Genomic DNA, 12,486 nt, shown 5'->3' with positions numbered 1-12,486 from the left:
GGAAGGTGCCCAGATATCTGGTGTTCAAACCTGCCTCCTGGCAGAAGTTGTGTTCCACTCACCAGAGGTCTTAAGATCCCGTGGAGGGTCCTGTGAGGAACTTGGGTGTGTCCAGAAACTCAGCACATAAGGAACCCCGGTGCTGGAGTGGACCGGAAGGGACTTGTGCCTCTAATCAGGCCAGGTTATCTGCTTCCCTTGTTAATGCAGTCTCAGGTCCTGAGTTATTGGATTGGAGCAGACGCTGTGTTCCACTCACCAGAGGTCTTAGGATCCCGTGGGGGATCCTCTGTGGGTCCTTGTGGGTGTCCGGAGACTCCCCAGGCCAGGAACTGTGGTGTTTCAGTGGACTGGAAGGTGGTCAGATTTCCGGAGCTCGAAAAGGGTGCTGCCTCAGAAGCTCTGTGGCTCCTGCCTGTCCCAGAAGCTGTCCCCTTCTGTGTGCACACTCTCACCTGTGCAGACTACTTTTCAGTGGAGTCCTGGAACCCAAAAACTGATATTTAAAAGAGTATTCAGTTAGAGGATTTCTCTCTGGAAAGTCTATTTTCTCTAAGAAAGATGTCACACTTCTAGCCAAGCTGTCACCAGAACCTTGACCTAAAAGAGAACATGCAATCAGAAAGGAGAGAGTTGATAGTCACAGATATAACTGATCCATCCTGCATGGCTTCATTTATCTATTGAGCTTCACAAAGACCTGAAAGTCATTATCTGTGAATCTTCTCCCTGCTGTGCCGGGAGTGTGGTGGGCACATTTCTTTATGGAATATTCTCCTTGTCACTGGATAATCTTTGCTGCTTGCTTTGGACCGTTCTCCTTTCCTCCCTTTCTCCCTTCCTTCATTCTGCTAACTTGTTTCTTCAGTCTGGTTTTAGTCAATAGTAGTCATCATTTGAGAGGTGGAGAGGACTGTCTTGCCTTTATCCATTGTTTTTAATTTATAACTTCTGTGCCTGGTTCTAATCCAGTTGTAGGTGTTTAACCCATGTTGCTTATGATTAAATACAATTTTTTCAGTCCTTTGAAAAAACATACTCCAGTACATATAGTCACAACAAATTTCAATGCCACCTTACTGAACTCATGAAATGTAGAAAAAAAATCACTGAACAAAGCAGCACAGGTTTGCTCCTGACCATGCCTCACTGAGAAGCTAAGCAAGTGGTTCCCAGCTTCAGCTTCATCCTCTGTGTAGCACTGATGGGACTGGAGAAGCTATACATTGCTCTCAAAGCCGAAGCTCCTGTGGCTCTCTTCGTAGAACTATCTCTTCTTCATAGGGCCAGAGCCTCTGAGTGTAGACGACCACTACCTTGCCTTGCAAGCTATACCTTTAAGGGGGTGGTGTTGGCACAGGTTGATTATCATTAAATGAATTACGGCTAGATTTCCTAATGGGAAAATTGTTTCAGGAAGTAGATTTAAGTAGTTTTGCCCTCATTCTACCCTCACAAAGATCAATATTTGAACTACATCAATATATGTTGACAAATTCATAAAACAAGATACAGTGTTAACTTAATGGGATTCCAAAGAATGGGCTGTCCAGAATAACATCTTTTAGGGTGTTTCTTAAACATGATTTCATGGAAGGGACAGGGGAGTTGTTCTCTTTAAGGCTAAGGTTATGTACACAGCCTATTCTGTTTTCTTAGTGCAAACACATTTTTTATGAGAGATGGCTTTCATGACCACAGGGTGTACCATTTCAAGCAAAAGGTATCCAGGGTTGTTTGCAAGCTTGCTGTCACTTTTGAGAAATGGAAGCATGTGACTTTTCTTTCAACTTTGGCCTTCTTTTACCTGCTGCCTGACTTAAATGAGAAGTATGTTTGGTCTGCAAGGGCTGCCTTGTTCCTTTCCAGGTGGTTGAATTCTGTAACGAAAGTACACACAACCAAGAAGCCCCGAACCTCCAGAACCAAGTGTGCAGCCTCAGAAGCACCTGGGACGTGATCACAGCCTCCTCCGACCTGAACCATAGCCTCCCCGTGCATGGGGTTGGACTTCCAGCCCCTCCCACGTTCTCCCTCTTGCAGGCTCGTGACCGAGTGGTCTGCTTAGTGCTTGATGTGTCCAGGAAGATGGCAGAGGTAAACACTGACTCCAAATGATTGAAAACCATTCTTCCCCAGCCCCTCATCAGGTTTTAACTCTTTTTTTTTCTCCAATGTATGATGGGATGGGGGCACAAAGGGTTTGAAAGAGTCCAAGATATCTTATTTTCTTGAGAAATAGGTAGGTCAAACCTCAGGAGGCCTAGAGATTGAGATGGTGAGATAAATGAAATCCATCCTATTAGCATCTCCAGGTCAGTGCTAATTGTAACTTTTCTCCCCTTTCCCCATGATGGAGACAAAAGTTACTGTGTCCCTACTTATATCCCCTACACTCTTTGAGGAAGTGAACCAAAGCCACAAAGAAGTAATGTTTTCTGTGTCCACACCAGCTAGGTATCCAACTCCAGGGAAATGGGAAGAGAGAATGTGGAATGTGGAACACACACACACACACATACACACACACACACACACACAAATAAATGTGTGGCATTTTCAGGAAAACAAATGCAACTGGATGTCACTAGATTAAAAGAATTAAGCCATAAAAATTATAAAATTCGAAGGGAGAATTCAACATCTATGTTTCATCTGCTCTACTAATTTTCTTCCCAGCTTGCAAGAAAAATAATATTTGGAGAGAGTCAGTAAATTAAGATGCTGTCTAGTTTGAGGTATCCATGAGACATTAAATTGGTGATGTGTCCTGAGAAGTGGGGGTGAGGTGGGGGTCGGGGTAACAATGGGGACAGGGGTCACAGCCATCTATGAGCAGCCAGTTACTGAGACTCTGAATTCTGTCTCCTCCCCTCCCTTTCAGGGCCATCAAAAAAGCGTCTAGTGGGTTAGTTGGTAGCATTATTGCAATGCTTGATTAGTGCCTGCCACATTTATATTGCAGGTAATCCTTAGAGTAACTATAAAAACCAATAAAGATATTATGCTCACTCCATAGACAAAGTGTTCAGTCTCCAATGGCCACCACGGCAGAGGATGGACACAGGTGCTGGCAACTGCCACACCTCTATCATTAGATCCCTTTGTAATGTCTCCTCCCACTCAGACTGATTTTTTTTTAAATTCAGTTATGTACCTATTTTCAATTGACACCACAGGATTTTAAATTCTGAGTTGGAGTGAAGGGTGAGGATCTTTCACCTCAACTGTGAATAGCTTACTGCTCAGCACTCTTTCTTCTGCACACCCAACACACATTTCTGAGCATATAACTAATTAATTGAAAAATATTCTAGAACTATGCCACTCTTTAAAACTCAAAGAACTGTACAGTGTCTACAAGAAAATTAACAGATTTTTTTTTGCAAGTTGAATTACTTTATTGTCATTGGCCTACCAATCAAATATCATTTTTTCTTTTTCTTCACTCTCTCTCTCTTTTCTTCTGGGGATCTAAGGGAGACAGACTCCTCCGACTACAACAAGCAGCCGAACTGTACTTGATGCAGGTTGTCGAAGCTCACACTTTCGTGGGCATTGTCACTTTTGATAGCAAAGGAGAAATCCGAGCCTCGCTGCAGCAAATTAACAGTGACGATGACCGGAAGCTGCTGGTTTCGTACCTGCCGACTGCCGTGTCCACTGACGCAGAAACGAACATCTGTGCAGGGGTTAAAAAGGGCTTTGAGGTAGAGTGCCCTGAGTTCCGGTTGCCTTTGCTATCTCCTCTTTCACTTTGAATATAAGGTTTGGGGGAACTGAAGGAGTGGGTTTCTTGGTTTTGTTAAAGAGAAGGAGTATGCCCTTACAGTGCCGCCATAGGGGCCTCAGCTGTGGTAGAGCTGTGATTCCTAAAGTCAGGGTCCATTTCTTCTTCCCATTGCACTCCCTTGGCCTGACAAAGTAACCTGTGTCATAATTACTTAGTAAGTGCTGGTTGGCAGAATGTGTAAACAAAAAAGGATAATGTCAGTGCCTAAGGGATTTAAGTATCTTAGAGAGTCCTTCTAAATGGTCCCTACTTATTCTGAAGTGGCCCCAGCTGTGGCAGTTGTTTCTAGGCAAAAAATCATCATTTTTGGTCTCCGCCTACAGACAAACCAGATTTCAATGATAAGCATCAAGAGAGTCCGAGAAGATAAATCAAACACTCACACATATCTGTGGACCCACACACATGGGTGTAAACACACAATTAAGACCAGATGTGTGCCTTAGGAATGGCAAAGCTGATCTAAGCCAGCGTGTGAGGTGCACATGTCCACCATCTGATAGACAGCAAGACATCAGCTACGACTGTTGCTACCCACAGACAACAGTTGATGGGGTGGGGGCACAAAGGGTGCCCGCTGATATCAACTGATTGAAAGATAGGATGTGGTGATGTAGCTCAGTGGTTAGAGAGCATGCTTAGTGGGCTTGAGACTTTAAGTTCAATCTCAGGCACTAAAACTACCAATGATAAACAAACAAACAAGAGACTAAAACCAAAGCCATGATGCCTGGGTTTCAAGTCTTGTGATTCTGATGTCATTGATCTGGTGTGTGAGACCTGGCAATGATATTTGTAAAGGTGGCCATCTAATTCTGAGTGGTGGCTAAGGTTGAAACACTGCCCTAAGCCCTCTTACCGGCCACTGGCTAGATCTTAGAGGTATGGCTCTTATGTAATAATGAACACACTATCTTCTACGAGGGGAGGGGAGGTACGGAGCAATACGGAGGTGGTCATAGAGCACAGGGGACCTTGGAGACATATAGGCGACACTGGGGACCAACTGTGCATGAAAATGAACTCCTCTGTTTAGTCACACAGTTTGAGTTACATTTCCTCAACTGATGGCTCTCTGTGTTCAGGTGGTTGAGGAGCGGAATGGAAGAGCTGAAGGCTCTGTCCTAATATTAGTGACCAGTGGAGTGGATGAACACATTGCCAACTGCCTGCTCACCTCAATGAACAGTGGATCCACCATTCATTCCGTGGCCCTGGGTTCCTCTGCAGCCAGAAAAGTGGGGGAATTATCACGTCTTACGGGTAAAAACCTCCTAAGCATACCCTTAAGCTATGAAACCTAGGTCACAGGTCTTAATTGGGGGAGAAAGTAGGAAAGGCTTCTTTTTAAAAAACATAAATCATTACTAAATGCGGCTAAGCTTTTCCCCAAATTTTGAATGTTTTCTCTAGAGCTGAAAATTTTGTACATCCAATGGAAACCTTTATTTTTATGATTTGCTAAACTAGCCAAAGAATGCATAGTTTGGAAGCTGTGACACATTCTGGAGTAGACGCACAAGCAGCATTGGAAGATACATGGCTGCCTTTTTTCTAGATGAGGCAAAGAATAATTCCATCTTCCACTCTATAAAAACTAATGCAGCGGTTGACCATTGAGAGTTAAGATTTATTGGGTTATTTTTTAAAAATAGTGCTCTCTGATTATATATGCAAATATATAGCCATGCAACTACTAGCAATTAATCTAAATTATTTAGGAATTCTTTTGGATCTCAGACTATCCAGTAAGGGTTTACTGAGGTCTAGTACTCTGCAGTGAGCCTGAGAAAACACCCATGAACTGACAGTCAAACTCAGCTCCTTATGGCCGCATGCCTCATAGTTACATCAGCTGTCATTCAAAGTGAGCCAAGCACATCTCCCACTACCTCCCACCAGCACTTTCTTGTAGACACAGTTTGTCAGAGAAGATTTACTCTGTTCTTATTATGTATCTGTCTTAATAGTTGACATTCAAATTATGTATTTCAGGAGGTCTAAAGTTCTTCATTCCAGATAAATTTACTTCTAATGGAATGACTGAAGCTTTCGTTCGAATCTCTTCTGGAACAGGAGACATTTTCCAGCAAAGCTTACAGGTCAGAATGTCAGTGTTTATCTCTATATAGATGGAGAGTGGACCAGATGGGCTGCACTATCTGCATTATTATTATTATTCTTTGGATATTGAACTCTCTGTGTGTGGAGAGCTCTAAGGAGCTTCTGGGTATCCCCATTTTACCTCACGTCTGTACAGCTCAGGTCCGGGAGTTGTTTTCTGTAATGACTTTAGCTTTCAAGGTCCATGAGAAGACTTCTTTGTGACAGAAAATGGAGCTAGGGGTCGGATAGGGTAGAGTAGGGTCAGGTAGGGTAGGGTAGGATGGGGGAGGTGGGGCAAGGTCCAAACCAAAAGTAAGAGGTTGTGTTTTCATTTCTACTTTTCCCCAACCGCACTATCTCACTCGGGCTGTGCTGCCATCTTGATAAGGAATATTAATTATTTCATGAATTTCTAGAAATTTCTAAGTCTTTACCCTCCCTCTTATTGTTTGTGAGTGAGTGCATGGGCCAGGCTAGCCTTGAGGTCCTAGTCCTTCTGGCTCCTCCTAACTAATGGAATCACAGGCATAAGCCACCAGCCTCAGTTTTAGCCTACCTCTTTAATTAGCATGACTTACTTGATTTGGAGCACAAAAACTTCCTCTTATCAAGCTACCTTTAAAGGGGCCATTTTCCACTCCATTTGGACACAATTGGATAATGTTTCTAACAGAATTTCACCTGCAGTTTCCTCACAGATGGCAAGTAAACCAGCCAAGTTGTGCTTTGCGTCAACAATGAACCCAGTGAATTATTGTCAGGAAATATTTAACGTGCAGACATATAACCACAGTAAAGATGTTAATAGTCCCCTGGCAAGAAGTCAAATGGATGCACCAAGACATATTGTTATCAAGTGATCAAAGGTCAAAGATAAAGTAAAGCTTCATAAAACATTGCATATGGTTTCCCAACTTGGCAGACAGAAGGCATCTGGGCAGGAAAGATATAGGCCTGGAGAGACAGTCAGGGCGCTACAGAAAAACTCTACCCACCAGTAATATTCTAGGTAAACTGAGGCTAGCCGGCTAGGCCAGGCTGACCTTAAACTCTAAACAGTCTTCCTGCTTCCGCCTCCCAGATGCTGGGATTGTAAACATGGACCATGGTGCTCAGCTAGCCAGTTGAATTCATAAAAAACACTGAGAACATGCGCTGAAGAGAGAATACATTTTTCAATAAATGTTGTGAGAAAGATCGAATATTCCCAGGCAGCAGAATGAAAGTGGCCCAGGAGCATTCACCACTGTCAAAACCCAAGTCACAGGGATTAGCACTGTCCTCGTAAAACCAGACATTGAAACTACTAGAAAATACTATGGTAGAAATATCTCAGCACTTTAGGATGAACAAGAGTTTGTGCAGGGAGACAGGGACAGGGGATAAGATCCTCACAGCATGGAAGATAAAGGCTAAAATGACTAATTGGACAACATTGAACTAGAATGTTACTTGGCAAAGCAAACCATGAGGCCAGCACACACAGAGTCCGTGGAAGGAGGCAGTATTTGAAAGCTATGCTGTGACAAGCAGCAGGTATTCAAAGTAACTACAGCAAAGGTGAAAATACTCCAACTTTTAAAACTGGGCAATAAGCTAAATGTAAGGCTGTCCTCTTTTAATCCTAGGACTGGGGAGATAAAGACAGGAGGACTGATCTGATTTCAAGGCCAGCCTGGTCTACAGAGCAAATTCTAGGATAGTCAGAGCTACACAAAGAAACCCTGTCTCAATAAAAGAAAATAAACAAACAAGAACAACAAAAACCAATGGGACAGTAAACCCAAGAGTGGACATTATTTAAAAGGAGACATACAAATAGCCACCAGGTGTGTGAAAAGATGTTTAAAATAGCTAATCACTAGAGATATAAAGATTAATACCACATTGAGATAGTGTGTTGTTTCCAGAAGATTGGCTGATATAAAAAGGTGAAGAAGGAATGTCGGTGAGTGTCCACACTATCAGTGAGAGGGCCGTGCAGCCATTAAGGAGAATACCATTAAGCTCCCTCACAAGACAAAAATGCAACCGCTATATAAGTTTTAAACTTCCTTTGTAAATTTCTTACTAAAACTTGTAAAAGCCTCTGGATATAGTTATACAAATGAAAACCATTTAAACATATTAACAAGCAGAATCTTCTAAGAGCTCATTCTCGTTGTAATTGGCCACATGAAGCCAATGCTCGTTTTCATAATGGATAATATGAGAGCATCTAAATGAATGTTGAGGTGCAATGGAGGGGACTAGGGGGTTAGCACCATGGTAGAGTATTTGCCTAGTGCGCACAAGGCCTAGTGTGCACACGCTCCTGGTTTAATCCCCGGCATCACAGGAAACAATCAAACAGATCAATAGTGAAGCCATGCAATGGTGGCACACAACTATATATAATCCTTGTATTTGGAGACAAGATGATAAAGAATTGAAAGCTAGCCTGATCTACCTGAGACCTTATCACAAACGAACAAAGACAATAATGCACTGTACTTACATTAGCTGTAAGAAGGTAGTTTTAACTAGTTACATCATGCACTGTTTTGCTTTGATTTAAATATATACAATGCAGATCTGAATTAAGCACCTTTGCCTTTTTTTTTTGTTGTTATAAAAGAAGGAAATGTTATATATTTGCTTGAAACTTCCACATACATCTCTTTAACAGCTTGAGAGCGAGTGCAAAACTGTGCAACCCCAGCACCAGCTGGCGGATACTATGACTGTGGATAGCGCCGTGGGCAATGACACACTTTTTCTAGTCACGTGGCAGACTGGTGGTCCCCCAGAGATTGCATTATTGGATCCTAGTGGAAGAAAATACAACACTGGTGACTTTATCATCAATCTGGCCTTTCGGACAGCCAGCCTTAAGATTCCAGGGACAGCTAAGGTCAGTGTGACAGCCTATTTATAACTAACTGCTCAGGGACTGCTAAGGTCAGTTTGGCAACCTCTTTGTAATTAACTGCTCGGCCAAGTGCAGAACTTGCAAGTGAATCCCATGCTTAAATGTGTTGCGTAAAGGAAATGTGCTGACTCATCAAAACGTCATAAACCCATTCTTGTAGATGTTAAAAACATTAAGAAGAGCAACTGAAATATGTCTGTGTGTGCAGCATTAAGTTGTAGATTAAAACCTTGTCACACTCACGGTGTTTCTCTATAGCATTAGTAGGTTTTTTTTTTTTTTTTTTTGAAACCTGAGTCTATCTTTCTTTACAGGAAATATCCATGTAGGTAGTTTCCTATATGTCTGGGAGCAGCTCTATATAGGATTTATAATATGACTAATAAAGTATGTAAGTTTTTAGTACCTGCTGTATTCTGGGTCTTGTACTTAGAATAAGCCAAGCCTGAATAGTGAAGCCAGGCAGGGTGACCCACAACTATATATAATTCCTTTATTTGGGGACAGGAAGATGAAGAATTGAAGGCTACCTGAGACCATATCTCAAACAACAGCAACAACAACAACAAAAACTAGGCATAGGCACCAGGTTCTACTAGAACATATTTGAGGATGGGAAGAAACACCCTAAGGGATGAAGAGCGTTCTCCTGGAAAGACTGGAGACAGTGGAACCTGGTAGTGAGGATAGCATTCTGGCCAGATGAACTAGAACAACGGAAAGCTCAAAGACAAAGCGAGGCTGTTGGTAATAAGATGGACAAATGCATGAAACTCAAGAAGAAGGACGACCAAAGTGTGGTGGATACTTCGATCCTTCTGAGAAAGAGGAACAAGATACCCATGGAAGGAGTGACAGAGACAAAGTGTGGAGCAGAGACTGAAGGAATGACCATCCAGAGACTGACTCGCCTGGGGATCTATCTTATATACAATCACCAAACCCAGACACTATTGCAGATGCCAACAAGGTTTTGCTGACAGGAGCCTGATATAGCTGTCTCCTGAGAGTGCCTGGCAAATACAGAAGTGGATGCTCACAGCAATCCATTGGATGGAGCACAGCGTCCCCGATGAAGGAGCTAGAGAAAGTACCCAAGAAGCTGAAGGGTTTTGCAGCCTCCTAGGAGGAACAACAATATGAACTAACCGGTAACCCCAGAGCTCCCTGGAACTAAACCGCCAATCAAAGAAAACACATGGTCAGACTCATGTCTCTAGCTGCATATGTAGCAGAAGATGGCCTAGTTGGTCATCAGTGGGAAGAGAGGCCCTTGATCCTGTGAAGGTTCTATGCCCCAGTACAGGGGAATGCCAGGGCCAGGAAGTGGGAGTGGGTGGGTTGGGGAGCAGGGGGAGGAGGAAGGGGATAGGGGGATTTTCGGAGGGGAAACTAGGAAAGGGGATAACATTTGAAATGTAAATAAAGAAAAGATCTAATTTTAAAAAAAGATGGACAAATGGAGAAGAGTGTATTAAGGGAGAGGGCAAGCAAGATGGAAGGAGAGGTGATCACTGGGACCTGTAGATAAGTAACAAGGGCTGTTCAAGGCAGCACAGAGCGTAAGGGGCTGGACCCTGAGGGCAAAGCAAGCCCAGGAGGCAGGGAGCTAACACAGGAATCACTCAGACCTGATAGCCTTATCAGGCCCTCCTCTTACCTGTCTACTCCCATAATGTTTTGTTTTAAGTCAAGGCCTTGCCATGTTGGTAAGGTTGGTCTCAAACTCCCAGTCAAGCTACCCTCACACTTAAGCGCCCAAAGTCACCAAGCGCTGGGACCATACAGGTCCACCACCTGGCCCAGATTGTCAGTAGCCTCTGCACTGGACTCTGAGCTGGCGACCTCCAAGTTACCCCTCGACCCCTTGAGCAGACCGTTCTGAAGCCTGCATCCTGCTCCAAACCCTGCGGTACTTTCGAGATGAAATGCCAACCGTTATGGTTGCTACTGGACCGTTTGTGTCTGGCTTCTTCTGCCCCAGCTCATACCTTTCTCCAAAATACCTCCTTCTCTGCTCCTACTGAACTTTTCTGCGAATCCGTTGTGCATCCATTGTGTGCTGCTCACGTAAGGGCTGGGTGGGGATGCTGCCTCTGTTTTGCTTTCTTGCCTGACTCCTTCATCTGGATTAGAAACACCAAAGAACATTTTTGATCTGGAGGTTCCTGCCGTGACTGGTGATGCCATGAGTTCAAAGCAAGACAGTGAGAGGTGACTTGGTGCTCAACTCAGACCTCCCTAGGAGATGGCAAAGCGCACCACTTCCACGGAGGAAGGCTGGCAAGAGTGTGGTGGCAGTCACACTTCCCTCCCCGAGTCCCACCTTGGCCCGCTGCATTTCTTCCGATTCTTTGATTCTTTTTTGTCATTTCTAGGAACTAAACAGGGACAGCAGATGAGTCCTTAAAAGGAGACATGTATAGCTCAGTCAAAAAGGAATACTCCATTACACAAAGTCTTAGTCTTTCTGTCTCAATTTTTTTTACTGGTATTGTTTCTTCCGGGTAGCTTGTGTAAACAAGAGGATGACATGTAGCTGAATTTATAATAATGACTCAGCATACACACTGTTCAGTTCTGACCTATTTATAATAGAAGGTTACATAGTCTAGCACTGTGTGTACTTTTTGTTTGTTTGTTTGACATTTTGCGGGCCTGAGGGGCAGGGAACAAAGGAGGAATGTTGTTATATTAACCCAGGGTATCTATGGATACCACAATGGCATCCTTAGTTTATATAATTTTGTCAGTTCTAAAAATGAATTAAAAGATTTAATTGTCTTTTGGGGAGAGGAGTTCGTATTAATCATGGCAAAGTCCTTTGACCCTGTGCACATTTGCCATGATGTTCTAAGTCTGGGATTCAAAACGTATCCTCACTGCTCCAAATAAGCCCAGATGTATTTACCCCCTATATCTGCCTAACGGTAAAAGTGGCTGGCTAGAGGTCACTTATCTAAGAGTACTTTTCCTAACATCTTTTCTTGTATTTTTTTTAATGCAGCATCAATGAACTGTTGCTTTTTCTTTTCTCTTCTTCACCCTTGACAAAACAATGCCTTATTTTGCAGCATGGGCACTGGACTTACACACTGAACAACACCCACCATTCTCCCCAAGCTCTGAAAGTGACAGTGGCCTCTCGTGCCTCCAGCCTGGCCATGTCCCCAGCCACTGTGGAAGCCTTTGTGGAAAGAGACAGCACCTATTTTCCTCAGCCAGTGATCATTTATGCGAATGTGAGGAAAGGTATGCATCCCATTCTCAATGCCACCGTGGTGGCGACAGTTGAACCTGAGGCTGGAGATCCCGTTGTGCTGCAACTTTTGGATGAAGGAGCAGGTAAGGAGGAATAGCATGGTGCTGCATTACATTGGGGCTGCAGAAGTGTTAATAGCCACCGGAAATCCCTTGAGTCCAACTGCTTTCCTAGTCAGTGTCATCAGATGCCTGAGCTCGTGTTTGCAGGGGACCCCAGCTACTCACATGAACCTTGCTCAAAGCCTGGTCCTCTTCTGTAAGGAACTTGACCAGGTTCCACATGTGTTTCCCCTGGACTTGCATCTTTGGGAGGGATGCACATAAAGTGATAAGGGAGGAAAGGGGCATCTACCCATCTTTTTTTTTTTAATTTATTTTTTTATTAGGGATTTTCCTCGTTTACATTTTCAAT

General features: G+C 43.5%; 1 protein-coding gene across 2 annotated transcripts in view; it reads left to right on the top strand.

The window, feature by feature from the left end:
- Clca2 (chloride channel accessory 2) overlaps nt 1-12,486 on the top strand; it is a 29,441-nt gene that overhangs the window by 9,953 nt on the left and 7,002 nt on the right. For both annotated transcript variants that reach the window (XM_021158758.1, XM_021158759.2), the window contains exons 6-11: nt 1,870-2,097; nt 3,480-3,710; nt 4,879-5,056; nt 5,789-5,895; nt 8,568-8,792; nt 11,885-12,155. In XM_021158758.1, the coding sequence (XP_021014417.1) occupies nt 1,870-2,097; nt 3,480-3,710; nt 4,879-5,056; nt 5,789-5,895; nt 8,568-8,792; nt 11,885-12,155 (1,240 nt within the window). The remainder of the gene's footprint in view (nt 1-1,869; nt 2,098-3,479; nt 3,711-4,878; nt 5,057-5,788; nt 5,896-8,567; nt 8,793-11,884; nt 12,156-12,486) is intronic.

This window comes from Mus caroli, chromosome 3 (assembly GCF_900094665.2).
Source record: "Mus caroli chromosome 3, CAROLI_EIJ_v1.1, whole genome shotgun sequence".
Taxonomy (NCBI): domain Eukaryota; kingdom Metazoa; phylum Chordata; class Mammalia; order Rodentia; family Muridae; genus Mus; species Mus caroli.
The sequence above is the reverse complement of the archived record's forward strand: the minus strand, read 5'-3'. Positions and strand labels throughout refer to the sequence as shown.